At 38.6% G+C, this 18,701-nt stretch overlaps 2 protein-coding genes across 3 annotated transcripts; one reads left to right on the top strand and one right to left on the bottom strand.

Annotated features, from left to right (window-relative positions):
- The first annotated feature begins 399 nt into the window (after positions 1 to 399).
- On the top strand, positions 400 to 11,276 carry LOC103474205 (vacuolar protein sorting-associated protein 26B-like). Its single transcript, XM_008425007.3, has 6 exons — positions 400 to 1,160; positions 3,978 to 4,134; positions 4,296 to 4,460; positions 6,083 to 6,258; positions 6,339 to 6,481; positions 11,011 to 11,276. The coding sequence occupies exons 1-6, from the start codon at positions 938 to 940 to the stop codon at positions 11,146 to 11,148; spliced, it is 1,002 nt and encodes a 333-aa protein (XP_008423229.1). The 5' UTR covers positions 400 to 937; the 3' UTR covers positions 11,149 to 11,276.
- On the bottom strand, positions 11,117 to 18,276 carry thyn1 (thymocyte nuclear protein 1). 2 transcript variants are annotated; one of them, XM_008425008.2, is made up of 9 exons: positions 18,169 to 18,276; positions 17,497 to 17,613; positions 17,178 to 17,347; positions 17,020 to 17,088; positions 16,845 to 16,937; positions 15,784 to 15,879; positions 15,547 to 15,697; positions 15,418 to 15,471; positions 11,117 to 11,249 (listed from the first exon to the last, which is right to left on the bottom strand). In XM_008425008.2, the coding sequence occupies exons 2-8, from the start codon at positions 17,543 to 17,545 to the stop codon at positions 15,425 to 15,427; spliced, it is 675 nt and encodes a 224-aa protein (XP_008423230.1). In that variant the 5' UTR covers positions 17,546 to 17,613; positions 18,169 to 18,276; the 3' UTR covers positions 11,117 to 11,249; positions 15,418 to 15,424. The 2 variants fall into 2 exon arrangements, with proteins under 2 accessions (XP_008423230.1, XP_008423231.1); XM_008425009.2 differs by having other exon boundaries at positions 17,497 to 17,616; positions 18,169 to 18,264.
- Positions 18,277 to 18,701: the final 425 nt, after the last annotated feature.

Consider the following 18,701-nt stretch of genomic DNA (forward strand, 5'->3'; position numbering starts at 1 on the left):
GATTTCCAGGAACTGCTTAATCAAGCTTCAAACTCGGAAATGTCAACTTTTGAATAAAAATTGTTGACGTATAAATAAGCTACATCCTTAAACAAATAAAACCGAGCCAAATGATGTAGCGCTTCTTTCTTTTTCTTTTTTTTTTTACATCAGATAGCACTGCGTATTAAAAAGTGCTATTTTAAAATATCTGCAAAATGGTGACATTGACTTCAGTCACCAATAAATTAGCAGTAGCTGAACAGTCATTTCATTTCTATAATTAATGATGTTCAACTAATGAAAAACCGGGATACAGTTTATTAGAAACTAAAAATATTGCGTTTTCTAATATCAGTCGAGATACAGCTTGTGGTGTTTGAGTTTTAAAGGTCTACCACTGCATTTGCTTCTTTCCGGTTTTATTTTGAAAACCTCTACCCGGAAGTAGTCGACGCAACGCAAGTAGCATGAGCTAACGTTACATCTTACTCGTTTGACAACATCCTCTGTCTTATCTGTCAGACCACAAACATGTAAGAGTAAATTACGCCGCGATAACCGAGTCCACCTTAGACTGTTTGTTGAAGGCAGTTAAATGGTTGCAGTGAGTCCGACGTAGAAGACAAAAAACGGAAACGGCTAATTTGCTAACACATATTCATGTGCGTTCTGCTTTTACCGTCATATTGCTAGTTTGTCGTCAGTATGGACCTGTAGCCAAAGTAGACTTTTCTTTTTGTACAATATTTCTTCGTTTCTTCACGACTAAGTGCTTTATTCGGGCTCAAAAGGGGAAGTGAGCTCGTACACCCTACAGGCCTTCATGTGTGTTTGTTTTCTGCTTCGAAACATCGTTGAAAAACGGGGTCCTTTTGGTTCAGCCTGCTAACAAGTCCCTGCGCTGCGATAACAGCTACTTTAATGAGATAAGAGTTGGAGCATCCCGGTCGTTATAATGAGTTTCTTTAGTTTTGGACAAAGTGCAGAAATCGATGTAGTCCTCAATGACGCCGAAACGAGAAAAAAGGTTGAACACAAGACCGAGGATGGGAAGAAAGACAAATACTTTCTTTTCTACGACGGGGAGACAGTCAGTGGAAAGGTGAATGTGACGCTGAAGAACCCCGGGAAGAGGCTGGAGCATCACGGCATCAAAATCGAATTTGTCGGCCAAATAGGTGGGTGGGGAAGTATTAGTCATATAATGCAACAAATGATCACAAACATGTTATTCCTTTGATCCGGAATTTAAACATTATTCTCCATAAAGCACCGGGTGTACTTCATAAGAATATTTGTGAAATGCAAAGATTTGTAGTTTAGGAAAGCTTGTCTATTGCAATAGAATGTTGTTGTTTTTTCTTTTACTAGAAAAGCATATCCAGTGTCAATTTTAGGGAGTTTTTTTTGTCCAGATATTTCTTTACATTACAATCTCAAGCTTCAATTCGATGTATTCTGGTTTTATTTGATTTACCAGCTTTGTTTTGCATCTGTGAGCTTTCTAAATCAACCCAGTGAAATATTGTTGAATTCTTTCAAAAATTGTTCAAGCTCTGACAGATTAGTTAGACAGCATCAATTTTAAAGTTTCAAGGTGACAGATTATAATCTGGATTTAGGTGGTTTAATTACTCTAAACCACAATTCAGTTATTCAGAGTAATTATTCTAAACCACTTAATTGCAGCCCTGTTTGTATATTTAGGATCACTGTCCTGAAAGGTCAACCTCCTCTCTAGTCTCACCTATTTGTGAGCCTCTAACCAGTTTTTTAAATATATTTTTACTTGGAGTTACCTTGTAGTTAACTCCATCTATTGTCTCTCTGACCAGCTCCACGGAAGAAAAGCATCTATAGAACACAGCGTTATCACCACTTCATTGCATAGTTTATATTTAGCGTGATGTGCTGTGTTAGTTTTCCATGACACATAGTGTTTTGTATATTGGCCAAAAAGTTCAATTTTGGTCTCGTCAGAACCAGAGCACAGTCTCAGTGCGGATGCCGAGCCTACTGCATCGTTACTAGTAAACTTAAAGTAGTAACGATGGAGCCAGTTTAAGGACTTCAAAACTGGAGTAATGTTCTCTATCTTCCTGGTTTTGGTGATATTAGTCCATTAATCCTGGATAGAGGGGATAGAAGGCTGACTTTGTAACTATCTTTATGTGACTCTGAATGTTCAGATCTGAGTCACTATTGTTCTCCTTCCCCTGCTTGACACTTTAGGTGGACGCTCATGTGCTGACAGGTACTTGCAGTTGTACCACTCTCTGTACATGTTTAGATATTTGAACAGTTCTTTACAAGATAAAATGTTGTTTTGCAACCAAAATCTTTGGTCATCATGATGCAGTTTGTTCACTAATGTTCTTCATCAAACAAATAATGACTTCACAGAACAACTGGATTTATACTGAGACCAAATTACACATAAACACTATTTACAAATTAGGAACTTCCGAAGGCATTTAGTGCATTCAATTTAGTGCCATCTTAAAGTGCAAATCAAACTCAGATTTTCATGTGTTAACAATTTTACAGTTGTCCACTACGATTTCCATGAAATTTACAGAAGTTTGTGGTTGCAATCTGGAAAAGTGTTAGTGCAGTGGTGTCCAAATCTTTTGTCTTGGGGGGCCAAAACAAGAAGTTAAACTTACTGTGTCCCACAAAATTCATAAAATAAAAAATGCTACATTTTTTTGTTTTGGAGGTTTTTGTAACTTTTTATCTGCTCAACACTAAATTAATTTTTAAAATAAAATCTGTATATAATTGGCAATCCAAAACAGAAAAGTCCTGTTGGGCTGTTGCCTTATTTAAAAAAGAACCACACACACAATTTCCACATTTTTGAGTCATTAATTGCTTTTTATTTTGTTGGCTACATTTTTAACCATTTTTGACTTGAGGTAAGGGCGGGGGAACCAAATTATGTCAAGGGTCACAAATGGGCCCTGTGCCAAACTTTAGACACCGCTGTCTTAGGGGTTTGACTACCTTTTGAAATGGACTGTATAAACATAAAATATAACAAATGCATTAAAAAAAAGCTGTTATTCTTAAGGCTCCCAGTTGAACTGAAGTAAGGTTGCAGCCTAAATGTGAAACTGGAAAGTAGTGCATGGAGGCGGATAGTGATTATTTCTGGGGTTTGTCCTACATATTGTGGTGCAAAACACCTGAGTGGTGCTTCATCGAGCAAACAAGTTGATGTGAGTTACATCTCAGTTGGGAGGCTTGTCCCAAATCTCCAGGCGGAAATCAACAACAAAGTGTTCAATGCCTTCCAAACTGAACGTATCAGAGGATCATGGCTGCAAGGAAACAGAAAGACCTGGGCTGACGTGATCCTCCTCATGCTATGGATAACACTGCTGTAGTTGTATGAATATTTAGTAGTAAAATAAAGTGTATTCTTTTAATATTTTCAGTGAAAGAGACAGGGATGTTTGTCTTTGTGCCAATAAATTGATAGTAATGTACCAAAAATACTTGGACGTAATGTAATTTAAGCTCGGTTTAATTGTATTTGAGATTTGGGCATTTTATTATTATTATTATTATTAAATTCTTCACCCTCCAAAGAAATCTTAGTTTTAGCTTCAAATCCATTTCTCATATATTCTGTACAAAATAAAGTCCCAAGTAGTTTCGTTTTCAGCTGAGTAAATATGACTTACTTGTATTTAAATACAAGTTTTGTTTACTGTATTCCAAAATGTTTACATTTTTTAAAATAAAAATTAAAGCTAGAGTTGTCAAAGTTTCTTTAGACAAAATGAATTAATGATCAATTCAAACTTGTATGTAATCATGTTCCACATTATCATTAAATAACAAGTAGTTTAAAAAAAAAGCATTCAAGTGCAGGGTAACGTACGGGCTTTCATAGAAATGTTTATATTTTTAATGTAATTTTGTGTAGATTGCCTTGTTTTTAAAATATATATTTTTAACGTCACCTTTCTCTCCCGACGTTTGCCCAGAGCTGTATTACGACAGAGGAAACCATCATGAATTTGTTTCCCTGGTGAAGGATCTTGCGAGACCCGGTGAAATAACCCAGTCGCAGACCTTCGACTTTGAGTTCACACACGTGGAGAAACCCTACGAGTCTTACACAGGCCAGAACGTCAAGCTAAGGTGCGTATGATCATTCACTCTGCTGCTTTACAGGTACAGAGAATGTAAAGGGCTATATTTTAACCTGCTTGGCATACAGCACCGAGTTCAACGTTTAACCGACGACGTTGTCTTTATGCCACATTTACAGACTGCATGTAAAAATCTGTTAACGTTTTCAGGTACTTCCTTCGCGCCACGGTGATAAGAAGATTAAATGATATAAGTAAAGAGATGGACATTGTGGTCCACACACTGAGCACCTACCCTGAACTCAACTCCTCCATCAAGATGGAAGTTGGAATCGAAGACTGCCTCCATATTGAGTTTGAGTACAACAAATCTAAGTAAGACATGTTGAGATTATAAACTACTGCAAGGCCTATAATTAGCCATGGACAGTTATGGATGATTTTATGCGACAAGCAAAAGAAAAGCTGATGTTTGTTCTAAAAAGAAATCTTCACCCATTGAATATTTAAATGTTATTGCTTACTGATTACAGGCATATTTAAAAAAAAAAAATAATAAAATAATTTTGTAGCATTGCTTGATTATGGGAAAAAATAAGTTGGCTCTCAAACGTGAACAGCATTACTTTTTTTTTACAGCTGAATGTTGTTGAAAATCTTCATGTGAATAAGAAAATATGAGCTAACAAATCAACAAGGCATATCAAAACAGAGAGGATGCAAGCTAGCATTAGCTCTTGCTAACCCCACCCAGCGTAAAGATCCTCAGAAGAGCAGGATGTGCTCGCTTCAAAAGTCTTTTTCCTGGAGACTTTTGAAGCGATGGTTGAATATGAAATATAATGCTTTTAAGCGAGTTGCTGATAGGAAGTTAAACCAAGGAAAAAACTGTCAAAACCAACAACAATAACAACAAAAATGGTTGGAAATATTTTATCTGCTTGTATCAATCAATTCAAATTTTATTTGTATAGCACTTTTCAGCAGCAAGGCATTTCAAGGTGCTTTACATATTAAAAAATAAATAAATAAAAACAGCATGTGACATTGAATAAACAGTAAGAAAGAGATTTAAGAAAAAAACAAAGATCAAAAAAAGATAAAAACATACTTTTGTTATGGAATTTAAGCGCCTGTTGTCGCCGGACTCTGCCGTCCGTTTAGCACGAGTTTTATCCAGGCCCTGTCACCTAACAGGACAAGGTCTCCAACCTTGCAGCACCGGGCTCCGTCCACCTGTCACGCAAATTTTTGCGCTAGGACTTCGCCGTCCTACACGGATTTTTTGTGCACTATTTTTTTACCTGTTAGTCTAGAATTTACAGGGTTTTTCTGTGCGCACAGTGACCCTCAGTCACTGGCCACTTTTACATCATTAGAAATAAATACAAATAAATTAATAGATAAAAAGTAAAGATAAAAACATCAAAGACATCAAAACCCACACTCTAACCCTAATTTAGCCATAAGCAACTCTAAACAGGTGGGTTTTAAGTTGAGATTTAAAGGCACCCAGTGTTTCAGCTGTTTTACAGTTTTCTGGAAGTTTGTTCCAAATTTGTGGTGCATAGAAGCTGAATGCTGCTTCTCCTCATTTGGTTCTGGTTCTGGGGATGCAGAGCAGACCAGAACCAGAAGATCTGAGGCATCTAGACGGTTGGTACAGCAATAACAGATCTTTAATGTATTGTGGTGCTAAACCGTTGAGTGACCGTACAGATTGTAGTGCTAGAGCAGAGCATACTTCTGATTTCAAAGCCTAGACGTAAAACAATAAACTTTTACCATAAAGCATATAAACAGTTGAAAAACAACTTTTTTTTCCCTGTTTGTTAATCCTCATAGGTAAAAAAAAAAACAATCCACAGGTAAAAAAAACAGGGTTGTTCATGTATCAGCTTAAAAGCTCTTTGACCAAAAATAAAACTAAAATAAGTTTATTTTATTATTGAAGTAAATATTTTCTTTTTCGGTTTCTATCTTTTGTTTTGTGACAGATACCATCTGAAGGATGTGATTGTGGGCAAAATCTATTTCCTCCTGGTGAGGATTAAAATAAAACACATGGAGATCGACATCATCAAACGCGAGACGACCGGCACCGGCCCAAGCGTCTACCACGAAAACGACACGATCGCAAAGTACGAGATCATGGACGGAGCGCCGGTTAGAGGTGAGCGTCTTTCATTTAGCATTACAGCTCGTAACGAGCAAAAAAAAAAAAAAAGTGTTTAAATGTGGTTCATCTTTCAGGTGAATCTATTCCTATCCGATTATTTCTGGCCGGTTATGATCTGACTCCGACCATGCGAGACATCAACAAGAAGTTCTCCGTGCGCTACTACCTGAATCTGGTATTGATCGATGAAGAGGAGAGACGCTACTTTAAACAACAGGTATGGAAAAACAAAAGTGAAGGGCCTCGGTTTAAATTTTTTAAATAAAATTAAACTCAAGTTATATAAAGGCAAAAAAAAAAAAAAGGAAGTACCAGATCACCAACACACTGAGCTCACAGTAGTTCTCTTTTGGTGATGCGTACTATGCATTTATTTCCCATGGAGCTTAAAATAAAGAAACACTGACCTTAACAATCCAGCTTGTTCTGCCACTCGGACACAGATTGAATTCTAAAATTGATCTCCACACAGTCCATTAACTTTTCAACTCGCGTCAACTAAAGCGAGTCTTTCATTCAAACGGATCGATACGAACTGCCGGTTCGCTGTAGCGCTCGCACGCCCCTGTTACGGTCTGCAGGCGCAACAACAACAGAGCCTGATGGAACAGTTTAAGTGCTACATTGGAGGCTGATTAGTTGTTTTAAAAGGCGGACCTGCTGCAGGGATCAGGAGGGCGAGGTCGCCGTTTGGGATAAACATGCTAAATTCACGGCAAAGATACCAAGCGTTTTTTGGTCTAATTTCTAGTGCAAATATCTATGTACATTCAAACTAACTCATAAGTACCGTATTTTCCGCACTATAAGTCGCACCTAAAAACCTTCAATTTCCTCAAAAGCCGACAGTGCGCCTTATAATCCGGTGTGCCTTATATATGGACCAATATTGAGCCACAACAGGTCTAGCAACTACAGTAAGCAGCCGCCAACTTCATTTTCACCCGTAGAAGAAGAAGCGCGCAGTGCATGCTGGGATAGTTGTCAGAAGGCTGGTTTGTTAATAAAGTTTGACTGACCTATCTACCTACCGACCGTCTAAAATCAGGTCGTCTGCAGGTCATTTAGCACCACGTTCTTCACGAACATGCTGTGCGTGAACGGACCATCGTCCGGCCACGCCCCGGCCTAGTTGCGGAAGGCTCTCCTCGCCGACCGGAGTTGGACTGTTTTGTTGACATTCTCCATGTCAATAAAGTGGCTTTAGAAATTCATGCGGGGTGCTTCGGGGGATGCTTCGACTAGGGTTACCAAGGGACCAGCCCCTATACATTTAAAACCGGGGGGCGGGGGAAGAGAGACAGAGACTGTGGCGGCAGCGTGTCGGTTGGTCTGTGTTACCCAGAAAGCAGTTGGGCACAATATCGCAACACCAACACCGTGAGTGAAACAACGACTGGGGCAGCCTACTATATAAAGTACTTGGGGACCATTTCGTTATTATTACACATCCATATTTCTAGACTACGGAACGTTTAATTTTAAGGGACTAACTGTAGCGTCTATTCTATGCGCCTTATGATGTGGTGCGCCTTATATATGAAAAAAGTTTTAAAATAGGCCATTCATTGAAGGTGCGCCTTATAATCCGGTCGGTGCGCCTTATAGTTCGGAAAATACAGTAAGCTTGTTTTTTGTTTTGTTTTTTCAGTTGGTGCATGAAATCATGGTTTGGAAACTAACATTTTGAATTCCGTTTTTCTTCTCATTTTAAATTAGTTTGAGCCAAAATGTTTAAGAAATCTGTGTAAAAAGAGGCACTTCTATCGTCTTTTACACTTTTTTTGTTAACATGAGAATCTAGTCAGGCTGAAACCTCATTTTAATGTCGACCTTCACAGAAGTGCGTTAATTTCAGAGTTTTAGATTAGTAAATGACCAGATTATGTTAAATAATTCACATTTTTTGGGGTTAAAGCAGATTTTGTTTTTAGTGAATAATTCCTTAATATGTATGAAAAAGTACTAGTTTCACCGTGAGATTATTTCACTCACGACGAAGGAAAAATAAATGTCTTATTAGTGAAATAATCTGCTGCTGGAACTAGAACTTTTTCATCTATATTAAGGAATTATTATTTCCAGTGTAATAAGATATTTGCTCCACAAACTACACCAAAAATGCTTGGTAAGATTTTGTTTTTGCTGTGCCGGAGGATAGAAAATGATTTTATTTCCTTTTTTTTCTCGTACCATTGTTTATTTGTTCTACTAATCCATCAATTCTTCCATGCACTTCTTTCATCTTTTGACCAATCCATCCGTCCGTCCAATCCATCCGTCCGTCCAATCCATCCATCCATCCATCCATCCATCCATCCATCCATCCATCCATCCATCCATCCATCCATCCGTCCATCCGTCCATTCGTCCGTCTGTTAATCCCTAATCCCTTCTGTGGTGTGTTGATTTGTTTACCCATCCAGAGTTGTGCTCCTGTTCCATTTGAAATCTGTGCCATTATTTATAGGTGAAACTTTAGATTTGAGAAGCGAGTCTGGACTACTTCAAAAGTAAAACGTACAGGAACGATGTTAGACCACAACACGTCGATACGGCACGGCTACTGCATGTTGCTGTCGCAGCTCCGCGCTCTCTTTTTCTCTCTCTCTCTTTCTCTCTCTGTCTGCGGCTTTTAGTGGACATTCCCGTGCAGTCTTTGCTGAGGAAGCTCCGGCTCTTAAATCACGGCCGCCAGCGTTCTGATGCATAATGCATGAAACTGCATCACAATAAAGGTTAGCCGTCTCTCTGTGGGTCAGGGGAAAATGTGGCCAGGAAAGTAAAGCGGGGATATTCCCAATGAAATCTCAGTTTTTTAATGTGCTTTTATTACAGTCCTTTTTTGTTGTTGTTTGTTGTTGTGTTTCCCAGCTCTAGAAACATGCCATTTTGGCTGCCGACAGAGCAGCGATGGCTGTTAATCTGTGTGCTTCTGATGGTTTTTTTTAGATTCCATATGAAAACTAATCTCCTGGTGTGTTAAGTGTTGCAGTTCATTTATGCAGCCCTGAGTCCAAAACATGGGTCTGCAACCTTTACTATCAAAAGAGGCATTTCTGAACCCAATCCATTGAAGTTAAACCATTTTAGAGCCACAAATATTATGTGGTGTGACATATTATTTTTTTCATAAATATCTACTACAGGAAGATTTAAAAAAAGTGATTTTATTCCTATTTTTAGGTTTGAAAAATAGAAAACTCTTAAAGATGACTGTAATATTTCCTTATATGGGATGTTGATATTTGCACATAGTTTTCTGCGTATTATTAATAGATAGATCTACATAAAAATGGCAGGTACATTCCAGTTGTGGAAATTTAATGAATTAAATGCAGTTCCAAAGAGCCACAGGTTACTGACCCCTGGTTCAGATCATGGGAATTGGACCAAACAGATGTTGAACTTCTTTTGACTAAAGTAAAATGCCATAATTTTTCAAAAATAAAACTGTGGCCGTTCATGTTTTACCACTGTGTTGCACTGTAACCAGATAAATTAAGTACTTTCTATTCCTGCAACCTACAGTGCTACATATAACAATATCAGATTTCAGAGCATTAGCTCACACCTTGACAAAGATGGATCTGGATCTGGATGTTCTCTATAACTCAGTCTGGAGTTATAAAAAAAGACCTGGGTTCTGTCGCAGAACATGCTCTTTACTCACGTAGACTTGCTGTTTATTTTGGAACAAAAATACTAAATGAAATTACATAAAATGTTCAAAGCTGGTTTGGAAAAATGAGACAAAAATGTATCATTAATTGTCGATTTAATGCTGTGTTAGATTAAAATGAGTGCCATCAATTATCTAATAACATCCCGCTTAAGCTTCTCTTTAGTGTTGTAGTTTGCCCTCCATCCAGAAGAGGGTGCCACTAGTCATCATTAAGCTGAGCCAGTTAATACAGGAGTAAAGATGGCGGTGCCATACCAGAACGGGAAAGAGAAACGGTTCAGAGTCCGGTGTGGGATGCAGAATGCTCTTTATATGGTTCTGTTTTGAAATATAAACACCCAAGAAGCTAAAGTTTCTCCTTAGTAGCACGGATTAGTGTCGACTTCTCAACAATTACTTCTGTGCTTTCGAAGGCGAAAATGTGAGGACAGAAAAGCAGAGGACTAAGAAAAATTGTAACTTGATGGAGGGGAAAAAAAACCTGATTCTTATAAGTATGGCTGCCTTTTGTTGAAAGCTGCTGTTGTTAATACCTTCCTTCAAGAGTAACTGCAGACTGTATGAACAAATCTGTTCATGGGGGATTGTGTTTCATGCATTTTATTTTTTCATCTTCTATTTTTATTTATTTGTATTTTGAACACAATAGAAGTATAAAATCACACATGAACAAGAAATTCAAAGGACATATTTTTGTACCACAATAATCTTAACATGCTTGAAAAGGAGTAGGTAGAAGTAAAAACTTGTCTTTTATATTCAGCATCGTATATTTATGAAATACCTATATTTCATAAATACTATATTTATTTAATAATACACATTATTAAAAAAAGTTTAATGTGAGAAAACTCAAATTTTCTGTTTCATTCAGTATTATTTATTATAGCTGATAAAATAATAGAATTTAATAATGATTTTTTTTTTTCTCCATGCAGCTTTATATGAAAAACGTAGTCTGTACAGACTGTGAATAATCTACTGAAGTCTGCTTGTGCAGGGATGCAAAAAGAAGAAGAAGAAGAAAAAAAAGTCACCTTTTGTTATCTCCACCCTAACAGGAAATCACACTGTGGAGAAAAGGAGACGTGGTGAGGAAAAGCATGTCCCATCAGGCCGCCATCGCCTCCCAGAGGTTCGAGGGCTCAGCCGCTTCAGAGAGCGCCCTGGAGCAGGCCGCCAAGGAGGAGAGCGGGTAGCTCCGCCCACCTTCCGCTCGCCGGCAAATCTGCACCGGACGGATGATCACCTGACAACTGTGCAAACATCTGGCGAGGCAGCTGTTTTACTCGTGGCTGTGCTGGTAAAAAAAAAAAAAAAGTGAAAAGGGAGGAAGGAGGGAAGGAAAAAAAACACAACACGATGCACACTAATATCGTGCGTGAACTTTTAAAAAAAAGAAAAGAAAAAAAAACAGTTTGCATGAGGCGTTCAGGGTGGCTTCAGGCTCCTTCCTCACACATGCTTATTATTTTCTGTACAGGAATCAAACTAATCACCTGTCGCAGTGTCTGCTGTGTAAGATCACATAAAATTCCTTTACATTTTTACGCTTTCTTCATTACATTCTAATGCTTTTTGGATATATTGATTTCCCTTTTTCTTTGTCAAATACCAATTTTCTTCCAAGTGAATCTCTGACATTCCATGTTGAATGAATGAATTCCTATAAGGTCTAACAAAGAGAGAGAAAAAAAGAATCGACTTTTGCACTGCTTGATCTTGTTGAACACGTTTTCCTTTCTTTCTTTTTTTTGCACAAAATGCATCAGAAACTGGAACCTCTTGGTCCTGTTTGGGCGAGAGCTTTGAAGTATTATCCCACTTCCTGTTTTTGTTTGTTTTTTTTTAAATCTGTAAATAAGACCAGTCAAACCTGTTAACCTGTTCCAGCTTGTATAGGTTGATTTAACCCGGACACAGAGCTACAGATCGACCTTGTCATGTCCATGTGCTTTTACCTCAGCATTCCAGTGGTGTTTCGGAGAAGTGTTTGTATTAGGGTCCGACTGTACGGAGTCATCTGTATCCTCCTCATTAGAGACTTGAAAGTTGTGCCTATGTGTATTAAGCTAATGAAAATCTTCCTGCCTCTAACATGATTTTAGTCTTTTAACCAGAGAAAAATTACAGTAGAACTATCTATCTTTTGCAAAATGCTTATCGATTATTCCTCATTCTCAAGCGTCCAATAAATTGATGCCAAATGGAAAACTCTTGTGTTTGTCCATAATTGAGTGGATTTATTAATCTGCCACAATTCTGAATGCAAAATGAAAGTAGCATTCAAAGCTTGAGACAACACAAACATTAATTACAGGTTGTAAAAAATACCACTGATGGCCATTGCTTTTAATTTCCGACTACATTCCACTAGTTTTACATTTCTAATACCACTTCTGTACCAGTTTAGACACAACACTTTGCTAACTAGTAGATTGGTGTCCAGCTAGTAGGAACTGAAGTCCTAATGCTAAGCTAAAGTCTATGTAGCACGAAAGTCTAACCCTACGATTCTGCTTGATTCTCATCTACACTCAGTACTTTGTCTAGGCTTTCTCCCACTGAGTTCAATTTGCCTAGTAGAATTTCCACCGGGCCATTCAGCGAAGAGAAAGAGGAATAGTGAACAATGACATAAATTTTTCGGTGCCGTTTCAGAATTGTAGTCTGCCATGGTTCAGTTTGGCAGAGGTAGAAGTGAAACGAAGCCATTTGGTGGAGGATGGCTACGCTTTCTAATATTGAATTAATATTAACAGCAATCTTAAATCTTCGCTGTGAGGGATGGTTGTTTACAGTGCAGGTAGTTTCTGGTAAGTTTCATAGGGTCAAATAGATGCGTTACATCACAGCCAAACTTTAGCAATTGGGTAAAATTTAAAACTCCAACAAAGTTCACACCTCCTGCAAGCAAATAGCCTAAAGTGCAGACCTTTTGCATGAAGTAAAGCGTAGAACAAGGGCATTGTTTTTATCAGGCCAACATAGTCCCGACTAGTAGGCTTTGTGATGAATTATCCTCACTGGCTACTTACTAGTTACACCCATCGACCTGCTTAAGTTGGGAGCATCAGAAATGGGAAAGACGTTGGTTTTAAGTGACTTTGAACTTGGTGTGGTTGTTCGTGGAAGACTGGTCAAAAATTGTAATTGTGCTGTGATTGTCACTTACCCATCTTGAGGGTTTGCCGAGAACATTTAAAGGAGAAAGGAAGTCCAACCTGCACTAGCAAGGTGTACCAGATAGTAAGTTTGCGTTTTTTCTTAAAAATGACAACATAGACTTTTTAATATAAATTGACAATGTGTAAGTAGGTTCCTAAATCTTCACTAGTTAACTAGTTGGGTTTATTTTGTTCAACCGCTTTAATAACGCGGCTAAAATAAGCTTTGACAAGCCCATCCACCAAATCACTGGATTTTAGGGTCTATTTGTCAACCACTTTAATCCAAGTCTAGTAATATGTTAGAGTATACAACATGTTTCGCACTTCTCACCCAATGAAAGCTGAAGTTAAACCCCAGACCCAATAAGGACAAACAGCTACAGACAATGAATGGATGGATAGTTAATGTTAAGGCACTGAATGCCAACTGTGTCACTAGACTTGCGGTAATTGTCATACCGTTGCATTGTGTGCCGCTTCGTCCATCTAGCAGGTCTCTGACGCTGTTGGTAAGCTAGCAGATAAAAGTTGCACTAGTTGGAAAACTCAGCTACTTTGTCTTTTTGAGCTTGTGCAGCAGAGTAGTACAACTAGTGTAACTGGTTAAATGTCTTTGCAAAGCGGTTAGTGAAAATGACGCCTCACATCAAGGGTATAGAATATTTATGCAGCCAGCTTGTCAGGCCCAAGGCCGTGCGGCCGCTGTGAAGGTGCCTTGTGTTTCTGTTAAACAGATTTGGGGAAGGATTTCCAGACGTACCGCAAACACCACAATGGCGTGTTGGCGTTATCATAGCGTCGGCTGGTATTACTGCTGATCTGCACGCTGACATTCAGGTTATTAAATCTTAATGCAGGGAGACAAAAGGGGCTGCTGGATAATGTAGAGGAGGAGCCGTGCTCCGACAGAACATCGCACCAGAGAGACTTTGCTCCGCTTTGAATTGTCTTGTTAAGAACTGTGCCAAGCCTGATGAGGAGCAGATGTGCCCAAGGACAGGCATTCTTTCAAATGAGATCAGATATTGCCACGCAACAGAAAGTTGCACTATGGCTCTCTCTCTGATCCCCAGCTAAAAACACAATTTTATTAAAATGTACACAAGCTCAGATTTAAAAGAAAAATGCTGCCTCTAAAATAAAAAAACTAACATTTAGCCTCTTTTAAAAAAAATGGCCCTCATACGAAAAGAAATCTGCAGCAAGGTCTCTGGATAAGACTTCTTCCTGTAAGGCACCAGTGCTAACAGTTGCTAACTCTTTTTGAGGAATTCCTATCAGCAAATGTTAGCACTCAGGCAGCGCAAAACATACCTATACTACAAATTACACTAGTTAGTGTCTCTGCCTGAAAAAACAGAAATGCATCTCTTTGCTAAGATAAAGGCAGAATAAGTGTTTCACATTTTCTTAATATAAAATAACCATAAATTCCACAGATGTGTCTCCTTTTTCTCTCTTTAAAAATGCATAACTCACCAAAAAAAAAAAATAAGAAAGAGCCGCCTTCCCTGATGTAATCGCGTTCAACTCGGTGAAGTCGTTACTGCATTTTTCATCATCACTTCCTGTCATGCAAACACCAGTCGCATAATTTAGATCAGCATTGTGCACAATTTTATTTTCACCTTATGAACAACATAAAGTGATTCTTGTATCGGTTGGTAACAAAATTCTAATTTGTGTTTAGCAGCAAGTCAAACGTTTAAGGTTCCTACGCGGTTAGCGTCAAGGCACAATATTTGACCAATCAGAACCTTAATATGCAACTGTCATAAACTTCTGTGCGTAAAGTGTGATGCAACACTAAGTCAGTCAGTAGAATGTTATTTAAAAAAATGTATATTTCAGTAATTTAATTCAAAATACATGCACTCGGTACTCACTGAATTCCACAGCACATCTACATGCTAAGGTTGTCAAAGTCAAGCTAGCATAACTGACCTCCCTATTTTTTTATTAAAACTTTTCTTGACCTGGCAAATGTGATACTTTTGGACCTTATCTATCCGTCATATTGTTCACAATTAGTAGCAAAGTACTGCGTCCTTTTTTCTTTCATATATCACGTGTACATTTAGGATTTAGCGCGTCATGTTGACAACTTGACAGCTAAAACCAAAGGTAGTCATCGAGCAGATCTTGAGCGTGTGGCGTCATGTTGTCCGTATGCTGTGAATGCATCCTTCTTACATGCAACAGTTTATTCCTGCTAAAGCAAGCTCCCAGAAGAAACCTCTGGTCAAATTAAACACATTTATTATTCTAAACAGTGAATGGTTTCACAGCGTCACGAACCCAGTCTTCACAGTGGCTCTTTGTCCTCCAGACTCAAAATGAAGTCAAACTCCTCTACGGAAAAAGAAAAAGCAATTAGAACCAGGTTGGGACTGTGACACAAAAACACAGTGACTGGTTCTTACAGACCTGGAGTGAGAGGCTGAACGGAGAGCCGGGCCCTGGTGAACAGAGCCACGTCCTTCAGAGGTCCTCCGTTGGCCCGGTGCTGGAGGTGGTGTTCCTTCAACTCCCACAGCGGAACAAAACGCTTCATCATTCTCTGAAACTGAACATCCACCTGAGGGACCGGGAACCAAAAGCTCAGCTCCGAAGCGGGATCTTTATTAATAACCAACCGGCGAATGAATCGCTTTCCTAACATACCATGCTCCACTTAGGGTTGTCTGGCTTGCTGCTCGCATCGTAGTGAACGTCTTTCTTGTCAAACTGGGTGTGGTCCAGGTAGGCTTCCTTCACGATCTGATCCAGGAAACGGAACTGAGCATCAAACCTACAGTACCTCCCCAGAAGGATTCATACGTCATACCAACATGATCGTGCACCACAATTGTGAAGTGGAGGAAAAACGATGCATGGGTTTTCCAAATAAAAATCTAAAACACTGCATTTACAAATTAGGTGACTAATTAGCAGCACTGGACTTTGTTTAGGAATATAAGCAGGGCTTTTGAAGGTTTCACCAACTCAAATTTAAGACTTTTTAAGACCCTTTGAAGACCATTACGAATGACATTTAAGATCCATATCATGAGAGATGTAAAAAAAAAAAAAAAATGCAGGGGACCAAAACTGAAATTTCCGATGTCTTTTTGTGGCTCTTGGCAACAGCATTGTGCTTCTCACATAATGAAAATGGCATATGGCTTTCTAGCTAGCTGGCAAGCTAGCTAGGTATTCATATGCTAGTTGCTTGTTTGTTTGCTTGCTTGCTGGAAAAGAGCTAGCAAGTAAACTATGCACAATACCTAGCAAGTATTAGCAGCGCATTACGGGTGACCTTGAGTCATAGAATCAGTGAATCACAATGTCAAAGTTTTGCCTTAAAGAAAAGTCCTACGAGAAAAATCCTAAATATGAGATTATATAGTCCCACAACACAATTTAAGATCTGTGATTCATTTATTTAAGGACAGCTAACATTTTCTTTAGTAAATTTCAGACAATTTACATAGATGAATTTAAGGCTGTTCAAGGATGCGCTGACCCCCCTAAAGGTGCTTTTCAAGTTTATATTTGTAAACGATTCTCAAAACCATGCATAACTTTCGACTCCATTCATAATTATGCACTACCTTGTGTTGGTCTTAGTAAAACACATTAAATTTTGTTATTATAGAAAGGAGAAAAAAAAATAAATCCCAGAACTGTTCCAGGGGTCTGAACTTTATTTTTATTAATGCTTCAGCAGGAGGAGAGTGACTCACTGTCATGATCCCTGCGATCCCCGGCTCCTTACAGTTGCTGTGGTAAAAGAAGGCCTGCTGCCCCACTTTCATCTGCCTCATGAAGTTACGAGCCTGAAGACACAAATTTCCTCTTTTCCTCATAGAGTTTTGTTTTACAAAATAAAAGTGGAGTTGAATAATCAACTCAACACACCTGGTAGTTGCGGACGCCGTCCCAGCAGCCGGTCTGATCAGGCAGAGCCTTCAGATCCTCGATGCCAAACTGAAAACAAATGAAGCCTGGATGTCAAACGCTCAGTCAAGGACCACAATTCCTCTCGTTTCTGAAGAAGGTGATGCTGTTTTCCGTACCTTCACGTCGACGCCGTCTTCAAAGCGGCTCTCGGGCTCAGACTTCATGAGCCAGCGGGTGAAAACAGGAGAGCCTGCAGATTCAGAAACCTTTCCCGTTTTTGCATCAGGAGCTGCAGCTTTCCTTTTTCTGCCAGCTGTAGAGGTTTTCTTGGCATCGACGATTTTGCCTGCAACGTTCAATTGCTCATTAGGAAATAAGAAAGCAATAAGAGTATTTAATAGGTCTCTTTCTTTAGTTGCTGTCAAACATAGTGTTTGACAAATTTGATTAATGGGTTAATGAAAAGTTTTACACTGCGGGAATTGAAATGCTTACCTGAATTTGCAGACGCTTTACTCACTCTGGGCTTTTTCTTTGGGGGCATCCTTGTCAAATCCTCCAGAGCCACTGGAGGATTTTATGACCCAGTGTAATATTCAGTGCTTTTAACCCCTGCTTAAAGATATATATATTTTTTCAGATTATCAAACAAATTTTAAGCATCTAGGTAAATATAAAGGAAAATAACGGATATTTATTTTATTGCAAAAAAAAAAAAGCAACCAAAAACTGGGGAAGGGTGATTATCAGTAAGGTTTATTTAAGTGTGGTGAAAGTAAAGGCAGCAGAAATCTATCATGGGACAAATACTTTATCACAGCACTGCAATATAAACACTATTTTTCTTATAACAGTGTGTCCTCCTTAAAATATTAATCTTAAATTTGCTGTGTAAAATTTCCAGGCTTGTTTAAATCGCTGAGAAGCTGCAACTGCTGACCACAACAGCTAACAATTTAATTGTGGGAGTAATAATAATAAAAAAAAAAAGACAAGAGAAACAGGTTTATTTTCCAGTTTTTGTATCATAAGAAATAAATGTTTACGTAATTCACGTGGAACACCTCGACCCACGCCGTGAATTGATTACTATGTGCCCCTAATGGCATGCGTTAAGTAAAAACAAAAAGAAAACAACCCAGTGTAATGTATGGATAAATAATTTACCTTCCTGAGTCAGACAGGCCTTCAAATCCCGCGAAAAGCCCACAGCGCGTGACGTCAACAAAAGGTATTTTCTGACACTAGCTATTTGGCTAATGGTGCATTCAGTGTTAAGCGAAAAACGGGGTTTTAAACTTCTGCTTTCTTACATCTTGCCTCATACAGCAGCTTGTATAACCTATTCTACTGAGCTAATTAATGCACTTTGTGTGACTCATTGACACATATTTGTTTTGAATGCTGTCTGTGTTTTGTGCAGTGTTTGTACAAAATCTGGTGATTTTCTATAAATAAGATTCGGTTGTATATTTTTTGTTTTCCTTTTTGTCACTTGAAAAACTTGGCCAGTATATCTGATTCTGATTACTACTGATGAAATTGGGCACACTATCGTCAGCCAGCAAAGCACTACTGACAACTAAATAAAATTAGAATAACTAACCCACTCGGAAAGTTGATTTGGAGCCCAACTTTCCGAGGTACAACAAATGTAACATAATCTTGTTGGCTAGTCCTTCAGGGACAAAATTTGTTTG

This window comes from Poecilia reticulata, chromosome 13 (genome assembly GCF_904066995.2).
Source record: "Poecilia reticulata chromosome 13, P_reticulata-male-v2, whole genome shotgun sequence".
NCBI classification, from domain to species: domain Eukaryota; kingdom Metazoa; phylum Chordata; class Actinopteri; order Cyprinodontiformes; family Poeciliidae; genus Poecilia; species Poecilia reticulata.